Consider the following 25,428-nt stretch of genomic DNA (forward strand, 5'->3'; position numbering starts at 1 on the left):
TTAAAATTTGTTGTCAGTTTAGTAAGATAACTAAATGTTTGTTAATCTGATGTAACAAATTTAACCAAAGGTTCTAAGATAAAATTATGATGGAAGACTATAATTTAAATTTTGAAAAATGGATAATTTTACATACTAGAACTAAAAACGATCTCAGGCTTTTTGGTACCAAAATGGTTAATTGATTGATTGATTATTATCAACATGAATTATAAGTAAAGATTATTTGCCAACATAACATGGCAGTCTTGATTTAGGACTGCCGTGTTATGTTGGCAAATAATCTTTACTCCAAAGTACTGTTGCTGAATATCTCTCATTGTGAGAGTTACAAATAGTAATTTTTTAATGAATTATAAAGTAGAATAATCATTGGCTTGACACATCTTCAGTATTTTCAATATTAATGATGTTTCTGAAGAAACAATCAAGATGATGTTTGTAGAGAATTATTCACTAAAATCCAAAAGTCTGCTCTTGATCTAGTTTGCTTCTTCCATTTTATAAAATTGTTTACGCTAGAAATTGTACATTATTTACATTTGATGGATATTTGTCCTCATCTTATTTGTTGTTAACACAACGTTTCAGCTGATATACCCTCCAGCCTTCATCAGGTGTCTTGGAGAAATTTTGAACCTCGGTTCTCATTCCTAAAGTATTTTTTTTTTCGATATTATTATTATTATTATTCAGGTCACTGCCTGGAATCAAACTCAGAATCTTGGGGTTAGTAGCCTACACTCTTAACCACTATGCGATATGCCCATATTATAATTCGTGTTGATAATAATCAATCATTTTATAATAATTTTGCTACCAAAAAGCCTGAGATCATTTCTAGTTCTATTATGTAAAAACATCCATTTTATATTTAAATTATAGAATTCCATCATAAAAAAAAAACCTTAGGAATGAGAACCCAGGTTTAAAATTTCTCCAAGACACCTGATAAAAGCTGGAGGGTATATCAACTGAAACATTGAGGATAAATATTCGTCAAATGTAAATAATGTACATAATTCCTCATCTCTTAAATATAGAACTGTATGCTAGAAATTGTTTCAAATTTCATTTACTACATATAGATTGAATATAATACTCATTAAAATCTTAGTTTTGTTCAAACAGAAGTTTAAAACTTCTTTACTATTGGGCTATCAGATATTTTTATTTTTTTATATTTCACTTGGCATTCCATCATTATAGGTAATTATTCAGATTTCAAAAATGATGAATTAAAATTGTGGAAGAAGAATAGAGCTACAAGAGCATCCATAAAATAATCCAATAAAGAATTTTTTAGTGTTAATTCAAACAGCATTGGAAAGGATTAAAATAAATGAGAGAAAAATGAACAAATTTCTCTAAAAAGCCAATATTTAGTAGCTTGGTTAATATGCAGTGACATATTCTACATTTTGAGAAATCATGATGTGTAATTTTCAGATTGAGAAATATATCATTGAGAAGTCTTAAAATCATGCCTGGATTTTTTTTTTCTCCCCCATTGATATAATGCAATGTTTGACAGACAGAGCAGCAATATTGAAAAATTGCAAACAGGACACAATAAGGGTGTTCAATGTGACTGACTTAATGTAAAGGATATTTAGAAATCAAATGAAATGTATATTTTTTTTTTAGCACTACAGCAGGAACTGTGGTTGGACATTAAGGGCTTTGTAAGCTGATCCCTGTCCAGAAGGGCAGTAGGGTTTGGTCCTTAATGAAGCAAATAGTTCCTCAAAAAAGTTTTAGGATAGTGTCACATTATTTACATTTGACAGATATTTTTCCTCATCTTGTTTGTTCTTAATCCTCCAGCCTTCTTCAGGTGTCTTGGGGAAATTTCGAACCTGGGTTCTCATTCCTAAGGTATTTTCCGATGTTAGTATTATTATCCTTATTGTTATTATTATTATTATTATTATTATTATTCAGCTCACTGCCTGGAATCGAACTCATGGGCATATGGCATAGTGGTCAAGAGAGTGGGATACTAACCCCAAGATTCTGAGTTTGATTCCAGCCAGTGATCTGAATAAAAAATAATAATAATAATAACAACAACAACAAAATCGAAAATACCTTAGGAATGAGAACCCAGGTTCAAAATTTCCCCAAGACACCTGAAGAAGTATCATTATTATTATTATTATTATTATTATTATTCAGCTCACTGCCTGGAATTGAACTCATGGGCATATGGCATAGTGGTCAAGAGAGTAAGATACTAATCCCAAGATTCCGAGTTCGATTCCAGCCAGTGACCTGAATAATAATAATAATAATAATAATAATAATAACAACAACAATAAAATCGAAAATACCTTAGGAATGAGAACCCAGGTTCGAAATTTCTCCAAGACACCTGATGATGGCTGGAGGGTATATCAGCTGAAACGTGATAACAACAAACATGTTGAGAACAAATATCCGTTAAATGTAAATAATGTACATAATACCTCATCTCTTAAATATAGAACTGCAGTGTCACAACTTACAAATTTGGGAGATGGAATTGTTTGAAACTGAAGTATTTTTAACCCCTTACCCAACAATTATTTTGAAAATAAATGTATTTTTTCAGACATATTTTTTAATTGTTTTATTTTACTATGTTTTGAATGGTGATTTCGAGGTATATTTCAAACGTTATTTATTATGAATTTTAATTCAATAATATTGATTTTAAATTACCGCTTTGGGCAAAAACGAGTTAACCCATTTTTAGACAAAGGAACTCGTTTGCTGTCGATTTTGGCGAGTCTATCTTTTGACGAGTTAACTCGCCAGAGATGGAAAAAACGATTTCGGTCAAAACGCATATATTCGTTTCTGCCGGGTAAGGGGTTAAATGTTACTTTAAAAAAATATAATAATAATAATACTCTTGTTTTTGTTCTGCTCTCATCTACTTTCTCATTATCTAGTTTAAAGTAGGTCTCCATTTATGTTATAAATGTTGACTGGAATTTTAAATTTTACGTATCTTTATGACTATTCAATTTTCTCTGATAGATTTATATATGACACCTAAAAAAAAGACAGAAACCTTTGAGCCTAATCATTATGGGGTTATTCGAGGCAAGACGCCACCAGGAAATATATATGAAGATACAAATTGGTCTCGTCAAGAACAAAATAGTCGAATGCGAGTAAGTAATGGACTGTACAGGGGACCTTTTTCTTCTTTCAGCACCTTATTCTAAGATTATTATTTTGTTTTTCATTTTTTTTCCCTGATATTCGTTTAATTTTTATGATTTCTTTTCATTTACTTTGACTATGAGTTTTAAAGCTATTGTGAAAGTGATAATGTTTGTGAAATATAGCGCTGCATTTTACTGATTAATAATATATAATTATTGAAGTGTAATTAAGTGTAGCTAGCTCCAAGATCTATAAGTGCCTAAAAGAAATAGTTGTATCTACTTGAATGAAAGTTTTGTAGAGTACTTTTATTACTGCTAGGTGAAATATTTTAACTGTTGTCTTTTGCAGTTTAGTATCATTTTATTACTCTGGAATATAGTTTGCTTACAAAATCAACTTTTTATTCCAAACTTTACTGCTTTGTCAGTTTGGCATTGCTTGAATAGTTTCCGGAATCTGTTTTCTTAATGAAAGTTTAATTAGATTAAGTAATATAAGAATAAAAATAGTTGTCATTTAAATTTGAAATGCAAAATGATTTATAGAATACACAAACTTGAAGATGGTGTAGTTTGTTTCATTAACCTTTTTAAGTTGTTTGGAATTGATATTATTTTTCTGATACAGTCTTGTTAAAATTCTTCACTTTTAATGACTTCTGAAAACGAAGAGGATAAAAATGAGTTTCTTATACTTTTGAAGTATGGAAATGAGCCACACTATATTAAAAATGTAAATTTATATAAAAAGAATTTTTTAACAAATAACCCAACGACCACTTTCATGTCAATTCCAAACACAATTTCAATTATCTATATATGAATAGTGATTTTCTTTACCCACTTTTTTTTTGTTTTATAAGAGCATTTTTAATTTCTTAATTGGTGACAATATCTTAACTTCAATTTTTGCTTTTTATTTTTTCTTTCTCTGTCAGGAAAATTTAATTATAATGTCGGTATTTCTGATGGCGCATTTTCTTTCTTTCCTAAGTAGTAAATGGCAGTTGTACCAGTCATTACAGCAATACATTAATTTCTATTGTTCTGTCAGTGTTGTACCTTTACATGTGTTTTATAAAACTCTTTCACTGAAAGGTTCTTTTTTAAGCTTCAATAGTAATTTTTAAATAACAATTATATTTCTTAAATATATCCTAATTATACTCAAGAAGTTAGCAGGAGACCTTAGGGTAAGAGTTATTTAGAGCGAGAGCTATTTGGCAGATGGGGCTTGTCATAAGCTTCTAAATTCATCTTTCCATTCATATTAAATTTTAATTTTTTTTTGTGGTGGCGGGGTTTCACATTTAAAAGCCAGTTATAGCCTTTAATAAAGAAATAGTTGAAGCATATAGCAAACTATTGGGTTGTCCGGAAAGTTTGTGCCAATTTTTAAAGGAAAGAAAAAGGCCAATAAATACTTGCCATTACATTTTAATCAACCATTTCATTGCACAATGCGTCTCCATCTTTCCTTTAACTTGAAAATACCCTCTTCCTAGAATTGAGGTGGTTTCATGGCAAAGAATTCATTGAGGTATCTTTTTACATCATCCAAGGAATTGAAATTTTTACCATTAACCCTTTCGTTACCGTATTTATTTTGGGATGCTCTGAGTTTCTTTTAAGTATTTTAAATATGACAAAGAATTTAGTAAATTAACTTCGTTATCATTAAGCTAGTGTTAGGAACATAACTTGTGACTAAGGTTTGGTGGAAAATTTTAATTCAAAACTTATGAAAACAAAACATTTGTACTACAGAGCCAGAGCCGGTTTCAGCCGGGTTGGTATCAAAAGGGTTAAGACTATTCTGCAGAGACCTGAATAAGTTTGCACTGGTCTTCCTTTAACCCCTTAGCATTTAAACTGGCCATATCAGACTAGTATTCAACACGGTTTGTGTTCAAACCAGCCAGGTCAGGCCTTTCACACCTGCCCTACAATGTTGTCCTCAAAATAAACAGTCATATCATTGAAACCTTGAAGCTGCAAGAGAATGTGTGATTAATTCGAAACAACGTGAATAAACAAGAATCATATTTGAAAAGGAAATCTGAAAAGTAAAGGGTTAGTCTGACTTCCTCCTGAATAGAGTTTTGAACAGGTGTCTCTTCTAATTATCCTGTCACTATTACAAATATCTGTTGCTGAAACTTTTACCTCTCCATGCTATCATTCCTTACCTTATTCTTACCTGTACTTTATGTAAAGGTACTGGCCTTCAGTTGTAGTTTGATCAGTTTATTTCTAACTAATTCTTGTAGGTGTCAGATGTATGCAGTTCTCTGACTGATTGGAACAGATGTTTGGTGAAGTAGTTGATTGGTAACGTAGAAGTAGGACGTGATAATACTAATTGGGGTCTGAAGGTTAATATCATGGATTTGCTCTCTCTCGTAGGCAGATCAGAACACATGAAACGGTGAAAGTAGGGCAGTAGTTGTAGTCGCAGATTAAGACCTATTAAAGAGAAATCTCTTGAGGAGGAGAACTTTATTGATGTTGCTCTCACACATGCCCCCATTAAAAACAAAGGATAGAAAAAAAGAAAAAGAAATATGCCGATGAAAGGAATTAAAAGTTGCTATGCAAAAGAAGTTATTGAATTTATATCATATTTCTTATTTAAGTTTTTTAACACAGCATTTACTCCTTAAAGACTAATACAATCTCTTTGAAACTTTAACTATTGATCATTTCTGTTTAGTCTGGTATTAAATTTAAGTACTTGTACTGCTTTTGATCAAATCCGCTGACTTTTCTCACTAATTAAATTATTACTGCTCTCCTCTTTACATTTATTTTTTTTCCCACCTAACCTGAAATTACAATGGCCACCATTAATGTTGACAGCCACATGTCAAATCCATTTCAGTAATTTTTTCCTTTTTTTTTATCTTTATTTTTGTCATTGCATTTTTTAAAGCAGTTTTTTTTTAATTTGCTCTTCTTTGTATGTTTTCTTGTTCACTTTTTTTTTCACTCCAATTTTAATCATTTATTTTTTTTCTTCTTTGGAAAATTAACATCAATTATAGCAACAGCTTTAGAATAGATAATAGAGTGCTAAGAACATAGGTGCTGCAGAAGACTAAAACACAAGAATTTTTTTTTTAAAAAACCCCACAGCGTTACCAAAGTAATATCTCTTTTCTAAGGGTAAAAATAAAATTAATAGAATGAGATTTTCATTTTCTTGTTCGAATGAAAAATTGTTAATACTAGTGGATATAGTTGTTTGTGGAGCGCTTTAGTTGTAATTAATTTTCACTTTCGATGATGTCGGTAGCTTCTTTACTTTGTTTTATTTTCAAGTTTTTAGTAACATAACTATCTTTATTTCAACAAAAGTTTTGTTTTATATAATTTTCTGTTCCTTTTGTGTATTTTATACAGATTTGTTTCATATATTTTTATGTCTAATTAATGTGGTTTCCTTTTTATTCATATAGGATCTGTAATATATTAAAACAATCCTTTTTAATTCCTTGTGTACCAAGGCAAATGTTTTCTCCAATGAAACAAGCAAAATTTGAAAATATTCTGTTGTGTCTGGGGAGAGTCATTTTCTTTTTGTGCCACTCACCGGTAAAATTTCCACTTTTTTTTTTTTGCATCTTGCAACCTTTTCAATATTGAAAAGGTTGCAAGATGCAATGAAAATTTTAGGAAAATAAAAATAAGGAAAAAGTGGAAATTTTACCAGTGAGTGTGTTACATTAAAAGGCACAAAAAGAAAATGACTCTCCCCAGACACAACAGAATATGCTTCAAGACACGAACTCATATAAAGAATCTTGCAAACCAAATCCAAAAACGAAATATTGAAAATATTAGTTAAATGTTTACATCCAGAAATAGAAAGCAACTTCTATATATTTCCCATAACTTATTGATTCAATCCACCCCTATCCATTTTTTACTGGGTGGTTTGATAAAATAGATACAAGTTGTAGACGATGAGGCATTTGGTCATCTCTGTAGTTTGATTAACTTTTATATTAGTTTTTTTTTTAATGAGACATCATCCAATCAGGCTAATTGCCCAGGCCAGTCTGACTACCCCTCTCCATTCCTCCTGATCTTCCATTAGTGTTATTAAGTTTTCAACTGCAAGCTGTTGTATATACATCTTCTGTGGTCTTCCAGCCACTGTGGTACCATGATTTGGTGTCCACAGCAACACTTTCTTCTTTGCTTCCCCAGCAGTGGTCAGCAGACCTCAATCTCTGCTTTTGGATGGTTGATGAAAGAGTCAGTACATTCCCATATAACAGTTTTGTTGAGTGCTCCGTCCAAGAGATGTTGAACACTGCATGTAACATTCCAGAAACTCATACTGCATCAATCGTCATGCAGATTACCAAGGGGTCATGCCCAGGGGTGCCGGTTCTGACATCTGCATTCAACAAGTCAGCTACAGAACCATTTTATTAGTACCTTCTCCTATCTTTAATGTACCTCTGGCCTGTCATCTTAGCACTGTTGTCCTGTTTTGTGGCTCACCTTCGAACATGATAGGGTAATGAAAGAAATCATGGGGCAAAGTTCAGTCTCACTTTTCAGAAGTTAGCAAACTTATTTTTGATAAACTGGTATCCTAGTCAGAGTGGGAAGGCGTCCGTCTTTACCACTTCCACTTGACACTACAGGAACCGGAACACTGACCGAGCTTCTACATAGTTATCCAAATTACTTATCGTCCTCAGATCACATTCTTCTGTCCTATGAAAATAAGTCATATTCGATATTGAAGTCCTAGATGCACTCTGCCTGAAAAATTATGGAATGAATTTCCTTTTTAAATATTACCAATAAATATATTACCAATAGTGTTTAAGTATCAATTAATTACAGAAGTAATATCACCTGATACATATTTTATTTCTCATCTTTTAGTTAAGATGGAAAGCAGTGCACTTCTGACTCTTTACTTGGCTTCCATGACTGATGTATGTGTTGGGGAGATATTTTCAAAGTGAAGGTTTATAAGTTGCCACATGATGGTGTGAGATCATGTGACAGATTAAATCTACCACCCACAGTGACAAAAGTATATTCCCTGCATTATATGTTATATGACAACACTTGTTATATTAGAAAAATAAACCCATTAAACTCATACTTATATCTTTTGGGGGGGACAAACAGAGAGATATAGTGACACACTACCAACTCCCAAGACTACTTCATTGTTCACTTAGTTGATTCATAGAATCTATTCTCCAACCACCAAGTTTTTAAATAATCATCTTCTTTAAACTTCTGACCTTTCTCTGTATCTCAGTTTATAAGACATTCGTTTAATTTTTACCCATTTTCATTAACATAAAAAAATTGAAACTGAGAAAAAAAAACATTACCTAATTTTTTTTCATTTTTCCTTTTCTGTGAAGAAGGAAGAAATTTGTTGACTGATGTATGTCAAAAAAAAAAAATGGTTAAAATGTCTTTTTTGCAAAACATTAAAAAATTACATTGAAAATTTCTAAGTCACTTAAACTATGTCACTTTTTATTCCTTTTAGCTCTTTGAGAGAAAAAATGTAATAATAAAAATATTTTTAAAAATCACTTTCTGAAACAGTTAATAGCAAACAAAATTACTTTAGTATTTCTCATAATTTTCTTTATTATTATTATTATCCTAAATACTAATTTCATGCATAAAATTTTCTTTCTGAATACTACAATTAACAAGAAATTGTAACGAGGCACACACGAACTGGTGAAACATAAAACCCTAAAGTGACACCATACACAAAAACAAAAAGAGCCTGAACCTTAGTGTTTTTGTTTTCTTTCTTCTCTCTACAATATAGCTACTCACGATAGTGTTGATTATAAAATTAAGTCGTTAGCAAGAACCATTATTCTGTTTCACAAATCTTTCTGTTATATATATATTGCCATATTGGATTAAGATTTCTTAGTTCAAAACTTATTCAGGAAAAAAAAAAAAAAAATTTTTTTAACCATACAGATAGTGTTTCCCCCCTTTTCCCTTTATTTCAACATTAATTTGCTTCCCTGCTTTATTCTTATTCATTTATCTTGATTTCATGGAGGAAAGCAAATTTCAATTTTACTTTTTTATTTTCATTTATATGTTAATAGTATTTTGCTATTATTATTATTATGAATATTATTATTATTATTATTATTATTTTGATTAGAAAACCGTAAATTTTGCATGACACTCTGGCTCTTTATTATACGCATGTCAGTGTGCATAGGTTTCTTTCTGATGTTGTATGTCTTTGTGCCATTATTTTCAGAATGGAATGGTAGGGGACTACCTTGAACGTGCACCCAGCCGTCCATGCAGCCGAGCCGGTAAGACACCACCCCCTCCACCAGTGCGTACCTCCAGCCGGGGGGCCACCGACTCTGCTGCCGCCGCTACTACCTTGTCATTAGAAAACCATGCCCCTCCGTTGCCTGCACGTCTCTATGGCTCTCAGGACTTGCCTAATTATACACCTTCTCCAGGTGTGTAGTTTACTGTAGTTACAGCTGAAACACTTGTATATTATTTACTCTATGGTTATCCTAGGAAACTCTCTTTTTTATTAATAATTTCAAAACCATTATTGGTGAAGGGAAAAACATTCCCCAAAGCACAAACTCTCTCTTTTCTTCTTTCTGAGGCTATTTATTAAACCCATGCTTCTTTGTACTAATACATTAATTACTAACAGTAACTTCATAATGAAATGTCAGCTTAAGTCTTGTGTAATAATATACCTCACATTTTTACAATTTATTTACTATACTTTCCTGTGTTTCATTTAACAAGTAGTATCAGAATATCAGAGAAGTGTAGTCAGAAATCAGATTGAGTCTAAAAGTCTCTCTAGGGAAAATATGTTATATGTTAACAAAAACCTATCAATTGTTTTGGCTAGCAATTTACCATGTTCTCTCTTTTTCTTGTTCATGTCAAAAATCTAATATGTATCAAGCTTTTTATAACTTTCTACACATCTGAAGGCTACCACATAGATTTCCAAGTTATTAATTGTAATAGTACCTCATTGTTCTCCCATTTACTAATACCATTCTACATCAACTCTCCAGCCATAAGTCTCCTATGCATTTCGCTTCATCTCAGCCTTTGACTTCATTCTATCTAATTGCAGTTTTACTCTTGACTTTTTGCATTTTATTCCATTCGTCCACTACAAATATGTCTATCTTCCTCTTTTGTTTCTATTCTTGAATCTCCTGTTCCTTCACTTTCAATTTATTAATATTGGTCTGTTGTTGCCTTTCCTATATATTTCATACAGAAGTTTGTTGCTGGTCAGCTGCCTTGTCACATTACCGCATATTTTATTACTGGCAAAAGACATGCAATTAGTTTACATACCTACTTTCACTTTCACTTTTAAATTTGTAATCATTTGGCTGTTTTTGATTTGTAGTTCTTTTGAACTACTTCCTATTTTCTAGTTTTTCTTTTCCACCCTGCTGTGTGTGTGTGTGTGTGTGTCTTAGTGTTTCTATAGTTAGCTTTTCTCATAATGACGGATCTATAATGGTGTTAGCAATGTTTCTGCTAATCTTAGTATATTTCTCTTAACTTTACTGAACTGGCTGTGATCAATTAGTTTCAATACAACAAATACAACACTGATCCTAGCTTACTGAAACTTGACTTTCAATTTACATGAAATGCTACTGATGGTGTACTCTTTACTCTCTTTTACTCTTTTACTTGTTTCAGTCAGTTGACTGTGGCCAAGCTGGAGCACCGCCTTTAGTCGAGAAAATCGACAAGCCCAGTTCTTATTCTATCGGTCTCTTTTGCCGAACTGCTAAGTGACGGGGACGTAAACACACCAGCATCGGTTGTCAAGCAATGCTAGGGGGACAAACACAAACACACACATATATATATATACATATATATATGACAGGCTTCTTTCAGTTTCCGTCTACCAAATCCACTCACAAGGCATTGGTCGGCCCGGGGCTATAGCAGAAGACACTTGCCCAAGATGCCACGCAGTGGGACTGAACCCGAAACCATGTGGTTGGTTAGCAAGCTACTTACCACACAGTCACTCCTTTACATCTCATGTAAAGTAAAGTACAAATGAAGCTTCCAGAATACCGTGTGAGTGTTGTGTGATTCAGCTTTCATTCCCAGTATGAATTACCTCTTTTAAGTTGCTACAGTCCATATGAATGGCAGGAACATAGCATTTCCTTCCTCGGTTTCTATGAACTTGTACATATACACATTGAAGATGAGGGAAGGAAATGACCCTCTATTTTGCAACCCGACTGGTTTCTATGTTATTTGTGTAATATTTTTTTTTACATCAAGTTTGAAAAGTATTTTCCTTTGCTGCTTATAACAGTCGATTTAAAACTCAAAGTTTTCTAGTCTTAGTAATTTTCTGATGATTTTTCTTTCTAAAAAGATGCAAAGACAGGTTTTGAATATACTGTGCCCTTAAAATTATTTTACTGATTCATAGATATAGAAGGGGATAGTCAATAGGGATTATGTTAAATAAATATAAGTAATGCAACAATTTCTCTGAGCAATCTTCTCAAATTGTGTAAAGTTATTCATGATGGCCGGAGGTAAACTGTGATGGATATTAATTTTGAATTTAATGTTGTTATTGTTTGGTCATCTTCAATTAATTCCACAATACTTGACTAATTGCAGTTTATTAATATTTGAATTTTGTATCATGTCTAACCTACTTATATATTTCACTGTATCAACCAGACTGTACACCGCTAGTGATGATGCCACTTCACTGGCGAGCAGGCCATCATTCCCTCTGATCAGGATGCCAGGCTGCTGCAAGGTTATCCATTTACAGCCAAGTGAACTTAGCAGTAATAAAAGAAAGCAAAGCTTTATAGAAAATTCTTTTTTCTTAAACTCATTTTCACATCCACTCTTTGGTCTAAAATTTAAGCTCAAATTTTCAACTAAAAGGATGGGGGAAAAAAAAGGGGGGAATTTTTACTTCTTACTCAGACTGCCAGCTTAAGAGATATGCAATTTCTGTTAGAAATTTCTGTACAAATTAGAATGTCTCTTCTAATTTGTAATGGATTTTGTTTGATGAACCATCATCATGGTTTAACGTCCATTTTCCATGCTAGCATGGGTTGGATGGTTCGAATGGGGTCTGGGAAGCCAGGAAGGCTGCACCAGGCTCCAGTCTGATCTGGCAGCATTTCTACAGCTGGATACCCTTCCTAATGCCAACCACTCCATGAGTGTAGTGGGTGCATTTTACATGCCACCAGCATGGAAGCCAGTCAAGGCGGCACTGACATCAGCCACATTCAGATGGTGCTTTTTACATGCCACCAGCATGAGGATCGCAACTACAATTTCCATTTGATTTTCATTTTGATGTTGATGTACTTGACTCAATAGGTCTCCTCACGTCGCCCTACGATCCAAAGTACTTTTGAATGGGCGGGGCTGGTTATGCAAAACTGGTGTAGGATACAGCCATGAACTCACTTTATTTGCCGGGTCTTCGTGGCCACAGCACATCTCCAGAGGTCTTGGTCTTTCATCATTGCTTCTATGAGGCCCAACATTCAAAGGTCATGCTTCACCACCTCATCCCATCTCTTCCTGGCTCTGCTATGTTAATCAGTTTCATGATTTTGTGATTTAACTTTGTGTCTTATCGTTATTTGCATTCAGATGTGACAGGTTATTCTAATACATTGTTATTGATAAGTTAATCCACGATTTGCAACAGAAACTCGGAAAAATCTTCACAGTTGTGTCAGTTTACTTATTACCTGATTTGGCTTTTTTTAATAAGCTGAATGCTGTGTATTTTTGTAGTTTTTTTGCTCTACCTAGAACAGAATAATTGTGCTTTGGGGGGGTTATATATGATGAACAGTTATAACCTAATCATCAGAGAGCTAAACCATTAGTGAATTGAATTATTCCCCTTCTAGTTTAAGATATATAGTATTATTCTTTGATAGTATATAAATAAAATAATGAATTATATATATATATATATATACATATATAAAATATTACTTTATAAAAATAGGGTAAAGTAAAATAATTTACTTTACCACACACCAAGCTTTACTTTACCCTATTTTTATAAAGTAATATTTTATATATACCGTAAATGGTCATTTTACATACCGAACACTGCTCGGTCGAATTAATTAATAATTAATTAATTCTACCCTTCTTTATTGACTATATACATATATATATATATATTCAGAGAATTTTATTGTTATTATATATACAAGGATATTTATTTCTAAAGTAATTTTCTCTTGAAGTATTTAGTGAGTTAGCTTTCACATTCCCTGCCCCCAGCGGCAGTCCAGGAGTCAAGTAAGCCCTTGCTATGCTTCTGTTTTTGTTGTGGTGGTTCTTGTTTTTGTTGTTGTTGCTGCAGCTACAGAGTTTAATCTGGATTTTCCCCCCATTTTCTCATTTGAAAGAAAAAAAAAGGAAAGAGAAAAGCTGCTCCTAAAATGTTTGAACCCCCTGTTGTTGTTATTATTGATGGCTGAAACATTAAGACATTGTATTTATTGAGGTCGACCCTAGATTTCTGCCAATGCTTAATCCTTTAGTTCAGAAATGTGTGTGTCTGGCAGGTGGTGGTTTGACCGAAACTAAAACAATTCCAGTGAAGAAGATGTTTCAGTCATTTATATTTTTGTGTCAGAGTTTTTGAAAACTGTTGCAGTGGGACTGCATCTGACCATGCTGCAGATGATGCAACAAAAATTTTGACGCCATATAATAAACGATTAAGTGCAATTAACAGTTTTTGCCTGTTTGGATGGCTAATCTATATCTTCTTAATTTTAAGAGCTTAACCTATTATTTATTCTAGTACTTACTAGTAACTGGATTGATGTCCAAAAATATTTTTAATTAAGTTATTTTTTTTAAGTGACCCGTATCACAAGTCAGTTTAATGAAATGATTAGTTCAGTGGTTCCCCACACCTCATAAGAAAAAGGCGGGGTCAGAATTCATGAAGAAATCACTCTTATTTAGCTGCAGCAATGACAATCAGTTCTCCTAAGATTCCCCGATGCTTATTTTGTGTCTACCTGTATCTGTGTGTAAATACGTGTTTCTCCAACCTTTTTTTTTTACCCATCCTATTTATTACATTCTGGCTGCAATTAAGATATTTCAGGCGTTACTTAATGTAGATTTAAAATTGTTTTGCTTTTTTTTAAATTCAATTAAAATTTGATATAAGCCATTTTAAATCTCTTCCTATCTGCAGCCAGTTGTATAAACTATAAATGGTTAGGTTCATTCTCCTCCTATTATTGTTTTGCTTAATTAATACTTGGGTGCTGTTGTTTGTTTTTAATTTAATTTGCTATTGGAAGTAGCTTTTTTTTTTCTTTTTGTTCCCCAACATTTTATTTAATATGGTTTTCTTTGTTTGTTCTTATTGTCTCTGCTTACCTTTTAGTAATTCTCTCATCTTTGCAGATTTGTGATTCTGTAATCTGTTGTCATTTTTTTTTTTTTTGTTTAATCCCAACTTCCCATACCCCCACCCCCGTCACTTTATGTTCTTAAACTGTTGTTAAATAATTGTTTTCTTTAATTCTCTCTCTCTCTCTCTCTCTCTCTCTCTCTTTCACTTTAAATAATGCCAAACTATTGTTTATATTAGCTTGCTTCCAGCTTTCCCATTGTTCCCTTGTTAACAAATTCTTGTCAGCTGATCACAATTAATTTACATGTACATTTATGCTTCTTTATTCTTCAATTCATTATGTCGTTTTCTCATTAATGACAGTGAGAGATATTATCATATGGTAAAAGTGACTATATATATTTTTACGGCAGTTTCCATTAACAAGTGAAGCTATGGAAAAAATATATGATCTTACACATACAATCACACATATGTGTTATAAATACATTATATATATATATGTAATTTTCATTGAAGCCATGTGTCATTTCACGTTTCTGCATGTGACAACTTCTTTAGATTCAAATTCAATATATAAGATAAAAATCAAGCATGATAACAAAAACTACATATATATCCCATTAGCTGAACAAGGCCCCAGATTGTTAATACTTAGCAAACAGTGCCATTCAGCAAAAATAAATAAATAAATAAATAAAACCCTGACGACAAAGGAAAAATTTCCAGATTACAATAAAAGTAATCAATAAAATAATTTTAAGATAATATAAAAATAAGCGTAGGAGTGGCTGTGTGGTATGTAGCTTGCTTATGAACCACATGGTTCCGGGTTCAGTCCCACTGTGTGACACCTTGGGCGAGTGTCTTCTACCATTGCCTCAGGCCGACCGAAGCCTTGTAAGTGGATTTTGTAGAAAGAAACTGAAGGAAGCCCATTGTGTATATATATATATATATATATATATATATATATATATATGTATATATATATATGTATATATATATATATGTATATATATGTATATATATATATATATATATATATATATATATATATATGTATATATATATATATATATATATAAAGTTAATCCAAACAAGAAAACACAGAAAAAAAGGGAAAAAAAAAGAAGAAAAAACACAGCAACGCAGGACGTGGAACAATTAAAGTATTATTGACGCTCAGGAAAGAAGGGAATGTATATCTGTATGTGTTTGTGCTCCCCAACATTGCTTGACAACCGATGCTGTTGTGTTTATGTCTCCGTAAATTAGAGGTTCGGCAAAAGAGCAAAAGAGACCGATAGAATAAGTACTAGACTTACAAAGAATAAGTCCTGGGATTGATTTGCTCGACTAAAGGCACTGCTCCAGCATGGCCACAGTCAAATGTCTGAAACGAGTAAAAGAGTAAAGAGTATATGAAATAGCAATAAATTAAAATGAAGTGGGAGGTTGTTGGATAACACAGTGTATTCCAAGTCAACATTGCCAAGTACAGACTGTGTAACAAATACATATAAAGAAAACTTACCCAAATCCATACATTTAAAGCTCGAGAATTGATTTGAATGCCTCAATCACCCAAGCCATATTTAACCCTTAAGGATCATGAAAATGGCTTCATAAGAAACTCCAAATGAAAAGTAAACTGGGTAGGGTTTGCAAAAAACAAAAGTATAATAATTATGCTGCTTTACAATCTTAAAATGATGAGATTGGAGTTGTGGCACTTATCAAGTAGTTTTAAAGACAAAAATCAACTGGAAATTCACTCAGTTCAATATTGTAGAATTCTAGAAGTATTCTTCTGCAAGTGCTAGATTTTGGTAAAATGTGTACCACTAGTACTTACATTAATACCATAATGAACACCAGGAAAATGCTATGTTGCAATAATTCCATCTAGGTTAAAAAAAAAAAGAACCCACATGGAATCAATTTTTTCAAAGTATTTATGGCAGTGCTTTTCAAACTTTTTGCTGGAGTGGAACCCCAAAGAAACATTCCACTGACTCGAGGAACCCCTGTGCAATAATTTAATAGTCTTATGCACACATATCTGCACAGGAGAATTAAAAATTACTGTCGATTTTAGCAGTTTTGTAACTTCTTGCAGAACCACTGGACTGTACTGGCGGAACCCTGGTTGAAAACCACTGATTTATGGGAAGCAGTGATGGTTCGAAAATGTTGACTTACATTAAAAAGAGTAAACGACATAAAAAACTGGGTTTGAATGTGACAGCAAACTTGCCATAAATGAATGTGATGGAAATAAATTTCGGAAAAACATTACATTCTGACAGTTTGGTCAAAAAGTTACAGCAAACATTAACCTGAAAACTGTAAGTTTCCTAAATATGACAATGAATTTAATCACAATATATATATGGCTTTTATAATAAAACTGACTGATGAAGATACTCTTTTACTTGTTTCAGTCATTTGACTGCGGCCATGCTGGAGCACCGCCTTTAGTCGAGCAAATCGACCCCAGGACTTATTCTTTTGTAAGCCTAGTACTTATTCTATTGGTCTCTTATGCCAAACTGCTAAGTGACGGGGACGTAAACACACCACCATCGGTCGTCAAGCGATGTTGGGGGGGACAAACACAGACACACAAACTTATACATACATATACATATATACGACAGGCTTCTTTCAGTTTCCATCTACCAAATCCACTCACAAGGCTTTGGTCAGCCTGAGGCTATAGTAGAATACACTTGCCCAAGGTGCCCCGCAGTGGGACTGAACCCAGAACCATGTGGTTCGTAAGCAAGCTACTTACCACACAGCCACTCCTACACCTACATGCATATTCTAAATGCCCTCCTACAGTTGTTACATAAAGCAAACACAATATCAGTGAACATATTTTCTACCCACCAATGATATATTCAATAACTCTACTCTATTTCATAATCGAATATTAAGGAGTCATTTAAATGACAAGATAGAATAAATAAAACCACCCCAATAAATTAAAGACTCTGCAAAATAATACGGTTTAATTTGCCAAATATGTTTATAAATATAACATAATGCTTCTTCCCTTTAAGTTCTCACTTCCATATTATTGAACACCATGAAATTTATTACAGAAATTCTGTTAAAGCAATCTGTAATTAATTGTTTTGGCAAATTAAAGTCCAAGTTTCAACAAATTGAAAATATCCAGAAACACTCTGAGTTTCATCGTAGCTGATATAACTTCAAAAATTGTAGCCAATTATCAGTCGTTCATGTTTGGAAGAAACTGATGTGAAAGATACTAATGGTATGGAAATAACAAAAGGCGGTGAGCTGTCAGATTGGTCAGCACACCGGGCAAAATGCTTAGTGGTACTTCGTCTGCCGCTACATTCTGTGTTCAAATTCCACCGAGGTTGACTTTGCCTTTCATCCTTTTTGGGTTGATAAATTAAGTACCAGTTATGCACTGGGGTCGATATAATCGACTTAATCCATTTGTCTGTCCTTGTTTGTCCTCTCTGTGTTTAGCCCACTGTGAGTAGTAAAGAAATAGGTATGGAAATAACATTGGACTCACTGATATTCCATTCAGTGCTCAAAAAAAAAGCCCCAAAACAAAACCCACCACACACCCATTCTTTTAGACACATGCTGATTTCATAGTTGAAGTAGATGTAGCATTTGAACAACAGGTGATTAGGGAACCCTGTAACCAAGAGAAGCATAACCACAAAGATGAGGGCATAGAGAGTTCCATTAGTTATTTATTGTAGCTGGTGTGTAAATGAAAGGGTTAAGATACTGACCCTAACAACCAATATCCTGAACAGAAGTGGGGGGCATTCTGTTCTTGTTTGCATACAAGGAAATTCAATTCCCTATCATTTCTTGTTGTGGACCCTGATTAAATATCTACCCTTGCACAACCTCGTTAGTAATGACACATGGCTTCAACAGGTAAAAATGATAATACTCTACGTTCGTTCATTTAACTGATAAAAGCATATTGTGTTTTGAATGCACAAAAATTGTTCTGATTTTATATTAATGAAAAATTTTAAATTATTATTTCTGTATAATTTTGTTGAAACCAAATTAGTTATCAGTTGTTAATTGATTAAATAAAAATTTAAATTTTCATATTTTCATAAATGTTTTTAATCAACATAGTTTGGCATTAATTGTTTGGATAATTAAAGTGAAATAAATAAATATATATTAGGACTAAGATGTATCCATTTTCTATATCATCAATTACATCTTCCATACTAACTGGTTATATAATTTAGCAAAACTGCTAATAAAATATATTTTTATATAATGACCAAATTCTATATCAGCAAATTTCTCATAAAACTGGTAAAAAAAAATATTGGATTCTAAATATTTATTTGATAAATTATGATGAAGATTTCATTATAATGTGTAAATTTTATTTTCATGCACTTCCTTTTTATATTTTTTACAAATAATGGTTTAATTCTGCTATATCAAGTTATCTTCAGCTCTTTTACTCTGCTTTACATACACACACAGTCGACTGCCAGTGGTAGATTGCTGTTACTTCAGTTTGAAATAATCAAATTTGTCTTAATTTGGGCCTAATTTGATATCCAAGTGATGAAAGTTTGAAAAATAGTAAAAATGACAGAAAAATTCATTCATGAATGGTGATTAAGAAAACCGAAGTTTGAGGAACCTAGCAGTGACCCTCATTTTAAAATTCATTTAATAAGGTGCTTCATCTAAGTGGAATACTTATAGTAACACTTAAGATATGGATCTTATAACTTATATTCTTAGTGCTAACATAAACAGTTTTTTGAAAAATTTCCTTTGATAAAAAAATCTTGGCCTTATTGTCCCTCTGTAGCATGTAAACTAATTTACACACTTATGACTCCTAAACTTGATAATGTTTAGAAAAATTTCCTCTTTATAACTTGCAATATATCAAGTATTGATTTCCAACATAGGTGCAAAGCTAAAAAGTTAGAAGTGGATGGTATAATCTATCAAGGCAGCGAGTTGGCAGAATCGTTTGCACGCCGGGCGAAATGCGTAGCCGTATTTCGTCTGCTGTTACATTGTGAGTTCAAATTCCGCTGAGGTCAACTTTGCCTTTCGTCCTTTCGGGGTCGATTAAATAAGTACCAGTTATGCACTGGGGTCGATGTAATCGACTTAATCCGTTTGTCTGTCCTTGATTGTCTTCTCTGTGTTTAGCCCCTTGTGGGTAGTAAAGAAATAGGTATAATCTATCATATTGTTACAAGTACTCACTTGTATTTATTTTATCGACTTCACCAAGATGAAAGGCAAAGTTTCTGTTTTTGTAGGATTTCAATTTAGAAATAGATGTAACTAAATACGGCAAGACATTTTATTCAACACTAATTATTCCTGCCAGTCCACTTCCTGTTTAATGTCAAATATTAATCATTAAAAGTTCTGTGTGTCACTGAAAGTTTCTTTAGGTGTGTAAAATTCTGAAGATAACTGGAAATAGTGCTGTTAAGCAATTTGAGAAACCAACAAAATTCTGGGTTAAAAACTATATTTCCCACTCTTGTATTAAGTGAAAATTTATGATGAAATAAGCATCAAATATATTTTTAAAAAAAGCATGACATTTTGTTTTCTTTAGGTGGTATAAATTAATTACTTTTGATAATATAACTTAGCATGATATTTTATCTACTGGTAATCTACTAATAATAATCCACTTACATTTTTAACACTAATTATTTCATTAAACTGTTCCAAATGTTTTGGTATCTAATCACATCTTTTACAGCAATCATGTGTGTTTAATTAATATCAGTCCTGTTAATTATAACTGCCGTGTTACTGATGTTCTTCTTCCTCCTCCACCTCCTTCTCCTTCTTTTCTTTCTCTGCTGCTACCTGTTGGTGTGTGTCAACTTCATTGACAGTCACCTACCAGTGGAACACACAAACGCAATCATCTGTTTGACATCTTCACTTAATAATCACTGGAAATATACAGTAGGTGATGCTTCTTCTCTCTCTCTCTTTCTCTCTCTCTCTCTCTCTCTCTCTCTCTCTCTCTTATATCTTTGATAACATCTATAAGGACTCTTGTTCTTTGTGTCTTGGACTTACCTGTGTTGCTATAAACTGTTACATACTGCACATAGACTCATTCAATTATCTTAAATAGCAATGAGGTGCTCACATATAGGTATATATTACATTAGCTGATTTCATTACTAAAGACTGGGTGTTTTCACAGATAACTACTATTGACATAAACTTACCTGTAACATCTCAAGTTAATTTGCAAGATCTCGGTTTATTCAGCACCTAAATTAGATAACTCTTATAATCAAAGAGCAATAGTATCTATACTACAGAGGTAGTATAAACAAATTACTTATGACTCATGAATTCAAAACCTATTGATAATGTTTTCTTGTATCTGTGTGTGAAACATTTAACACTGATTGCTCCAGTTTACAATCTATCTGGAGAATAGGTAAAACTTCTTCCTCAAATTGTCTGCAAATAGATTTACATCATATCCAAGAGGAATTTATAAATGGTTTATCACAACAGAAAGTGAAGTTAAACAGCAGCATTGCAATCCATATAATTTAAGAAAAAGATTCATTAACTAGTTTATATATTCCAGCCTTTTAGCATTCAGATTACTCTATCAAATGTAAAGCCTTGACTGGCTTCCGTGCTGGTGGCATGTAAAAAGCACCATCCGACCGTGGTCAATGCCAGCCCCCTCTGGCCCCTGTGCCAGTGACACGTAAAAAAGCATCCACTACACTCTTGGAGTGGTTGGCGTTAGGAAGGGCATCCAGCTGTAGAAACACTGCCAGATCAGACTGGAGCTTGGGTCAGCCTCCTGGCTTCCCTGACCCCAGTTGAACCGTCCAACCCATACCAGCATGGAAAACGGACGTTAAAGGATGATGATAATGATTGTTTAGAATTAATCATGCATTATTCTTAGAGCTTAATGATTTTGATATGTGTTGTAGTGGAAATGGTATGCCCTTCCAAAGGGACAATTGCCTACCCGCGGTTTATGTAATTATATGATGTAGAACTGCCCTACATCTAACACGGACTTTTTAGCGGCTGACATATGTTTACGTTCGCTATCATGTACTTTATCTCTTTAGGTGCACGTGCTCGCCGTCCCGTGCATTATCTTAGCTATTTTAGGTTACGTTCAAGTCATGGGACTAGCAGTAGACCAATGACATGCGGATACTTTACATGCATGATACCGTGTTTTGGGTTGTACCACACGCAAGCTATTTTCTGAACTTGAGCAAAATAACTCGTGCATATCATATTATGATAAACAGCATCACATAAGTTCGCTTTCATAAACGGGTAGACTTAAATGTACGACACTATGTAATTGTAACAGTGAACATAAATAAACGCAAGCTCGTTGGCACTTGTGTGGCCTCATTAGATAAAAAAAACCGGAGCAGTGTCTCACATGCTTCGGGTAATACCAGCGTCAAGGGGTTAAAAATGAACACATCATCATCATCATTGTTCGACCGTGGTCGAGACTTTCATAGTCTTTTCAAATGGCTAATAATGTGTGCGCACGCCACTACTACACACATTGGAAAGCATTGTACAACCAAGTACTAAAGAAGATCTTTCCTCCTCCATGAACACAGTATTTCATGAGTGATAGGGTTTGCCATGTAATGGCAACAGAATCACAATAACAAAGTGGCTGGTGTCTGGTTTGAACCCAGTAATACATAATAGATATATACATTGGCACATATATACATATCAGCTTAAGTGAGATTAATTTAATTCTTTCTAAACAATCTTATATCTTTTCAACTTTACTCTTCGTATCTCTCTCTCTCTATCTTTCTGTTTTTCAATGCTTTATTTCATTCATTTTCATATGTGGGCTGTTATATATATATGTGTCTATACACACACACACACAGAGACTTATTTTCAGTTCAATAATCTATCAGCTAACTTTCTGTCAAACTTCATCTACAATTCATGTACCACAAAAGAAAGGAAAAGAAAAACAAATAAAAAGTATTCAAACCTTTAAGAAGTTAAAAATTAACACTGATGAATAATATCTCTAATTGTTGATGATCTTAAACTGCTTTAACTTGCAAATGATTTGAAGAAGCACATGTAGAGATGGGGAGGAGAGTATTATGATGATGATGTGGCTGAGAACATCATTTGTTGGCTAGGATAGGGATCTGGTGAGGTTTGTAAATTACTTTGGTGCAATTAACTTTTTTTGTCACGAGTCCAACATTCTGCTAAGCTAGAGAATGATAAACAGCAGTGCAGGCTGATATTCTGTATTAGCATCTCAGGATTACTAAATGAAAAATCACCTGTTTAATTAGAGAAGAAGGTAGATGCAACATTGTAGTATTGGATATTCTATGATGGTCTTACTATGTTAATTACTAACAGTAAAATTATAAGATCATGAGGACCCCCCCCCCCACATACACACATAACGTGTGTTGAAAACAACTTTGCTTTCTGACATATTTTGAAGTGTGAAATACGTCTATAGTTGGAGTATTGTCTCCTTGAATTACTACAAACTCGAGCGGTGTATTTTTCTAATTAGAATATTTCAAATGGCTATGAACCAACAAATCAACTTTGGACTAATGAATAAGAAACGGAAAAGAAAAATAAACAACTTCACCGGAATTCTAAACAAGATGAAAATTTGCATGACTAACATCAAAAGTTTTCTGACATCTTTACCAATGTTTGGTTTTTACCTATTCAGCGTTAATGCTATGCCACTGCAATTGAGAATGACATTAGCTGCCTAACATAATGATCTTGAAACTTCACAAGTTTATTTAGGCCTGCTACAATTCCGATACTTAGTGGTAGAAAATAGAAATACACTTCACGTAATTATTACGTTGTAAGATAATTCCATTCCTTTTATTTTCTCCCCCTTCAATATATTTCAGTCCTTATTTTTCATCAAAATCTCAACTATTTCAATATATTGTCCATCATTACAGTTCTGTATTTAAGAGAAGAGGAATTATTTACATTTGACGGATATTTGTCCTCATCTTGTTTGTTGCCCATGGGCATATGGCAGATCGACCCCCAAGACTTATTCTTCGTAAACCTAGTATTTATTCTATCAGTCTCTTTTGCCGAACTGCTAAGTTACGGGGACATAAACATGCCAACATCAGTTGTCAAGCGATGGTGGGGGGACAAACACAAACATAGACACACACACACATATAATATATATATATATATATAATGCACACACGACAGGCTTCTTTCAGTTTCCATCTACCAGATCCACCCACAAGGTTTTGGTTGGCTTGAGGCTATAGTAGAAGACACTTGCCCAAGGTGCCATGCAGTGGGACTGAATCCAGAACCATGTGGTTGGTGGAAATTATTATTTTTCCCTTTCATAGCCTCTCTAACCAAATTTAGTTAAGCGCTTCTCAACTTTCTGACCAGAGTTATTTTGTCACATTGTGTGACTAATGCAACTATTTATATTAGACTGAATCTTCCTCTTCTTACTGTAGTTGTTCAGAGTCCAACTTTTATTGATTTTAATATTCTAACACTGTCTCCTCTTCCATATAAGAAAACACCATTCTGCAACAAACCTATCTTTTGTTGCTTTTCGTTTTCCCCGACATTACTTTCAACTATATCCATTTCATATTTTTAGATAAATGAAATATCAATCTTAGTATTGTTACACATAAAACCTATTGAAATAAAAAGGGTTAACACCATATTGTAGCTGTTTGATACTTTTACAAAATGACAAAAAGGAAAACCATTTTGTTTTATCACACCTTCCTTGCTATATAAATATATACACATATGTAGCTGCATAATTTACTTTGTACTTACTAGCTGCAAGTATTACTTCAAGTAAATTTCCTTTATTTCACTTATGTTTTTGTTTTTTGTTTTTTGTGTGTGTGTTTTTCACGGTAGATTGTGAACAATTTCTCTTTTCTTTTTAGGAGACAATATTCTTGTAGACTAACAATTGTTGCATTCTTTTTTTTACTTCGAGCTTATCTTAAAGGAATTTGCATGTAGCTTTGTAAGCACATCTATTACATTTTTCATCTTTATTTATTCCGTTTGTTAATTATTTAAAAAAAAAAAAACTTTACTAAAAAAAAAATATTCTTGCCTTTCATTGCTTTAACTTCACCTCTGCATGGCAATTTTCTTACCAATTTCAGCCATTAACTCCATTTTCATACCATGTAGACGCTTATGAATACTATCAACATTTGCAGCTATTTTTCTCAATGGAGGTGGGGTGTGTTCACCAATTGTACTCTTGCATGCCAACTGACTGTAACCGAATTAATCTCCTCCGCTCATTTCTATTCTTAATATATTTTATCATGACATTTATTTTGTTAAATTTTTAACACATTTATTCTACTAACTTGCAGATATGCTATCATGACATTTATATTACACTTACTCTGTAATATATTTGTCATGAATTTTAAAAATTTTTGCGAAAAAAAAAAAAATTCTTTTTCTCTCACTCATTTTTATTTTCTTCTCTTTTCTTGCTCACCATAATGTTTCTTTAGATTATCATCATCATTATTATTATTGTTGTTGTTGTTATTACTGTTATGATTTATTATTATCCTTTAGTGTTAAATTCATAACGAAACTTGGAAAACTTATAAAAGCTAATTTTATAAAAAAAAAAAAAATATTTTATAAAAGTTGAAAGGAAGAATAACTTTCAAGGAACAAAGTCAAACCATTAATTTCAATGACAATGAATGTCCT

General features: G+C 32.9%; 1 protein-coding gene across 9 annotated transcripts in view; it reads left to right on the plus strand.

The window, feature by feature from the left end:
• LOC115212345 (nephrin-like) overlaps positions 1-25,428 on the plus strand; it is a 296,829-nt gene that overhangs the window by 269,073 nt on the left and 2,328 nt on the right. For 4 of the 9 annotated variants that reach the window (XM_036503159.1, XM_036503157.1, XM_036503158.1 and 1 more), the window contains 2 exons: positions 3,025-3,161; positions 9,442-9,499. In XM_036503159.1, the coding sequence (XP_036359052.1) occupies positions 3,025-3,161; positions 9,442-9,499 (195 nt within the window). Of the gene's footprint in view, positions 1-3,024; positions 3,162-9,441; positions 9,500-20,528; positions 20,602-25,428 lie in introns of all 9 variants that reach the window. The other 5 variants (XM_036503162.1, XR_004999321.1, XM_036503163.1 and 2 more) reach the window with 5 other exon arrangements.

The sequence above is a fragment of the Octopus sinensis genome, linkage group LG5, assembly GCF_006345805.1.
Source record: "Octopus sinensis linkage group LG5, ASM634580v1, whole genome shotgun sequence".
Classification (NCBI taxonomy): domain Eukaryota; kingdom Metazoa; phylum Mollusca; class Cephalopoda; order Octopoda; family Octopodidae; genus Octopus; species Octopus sinensis.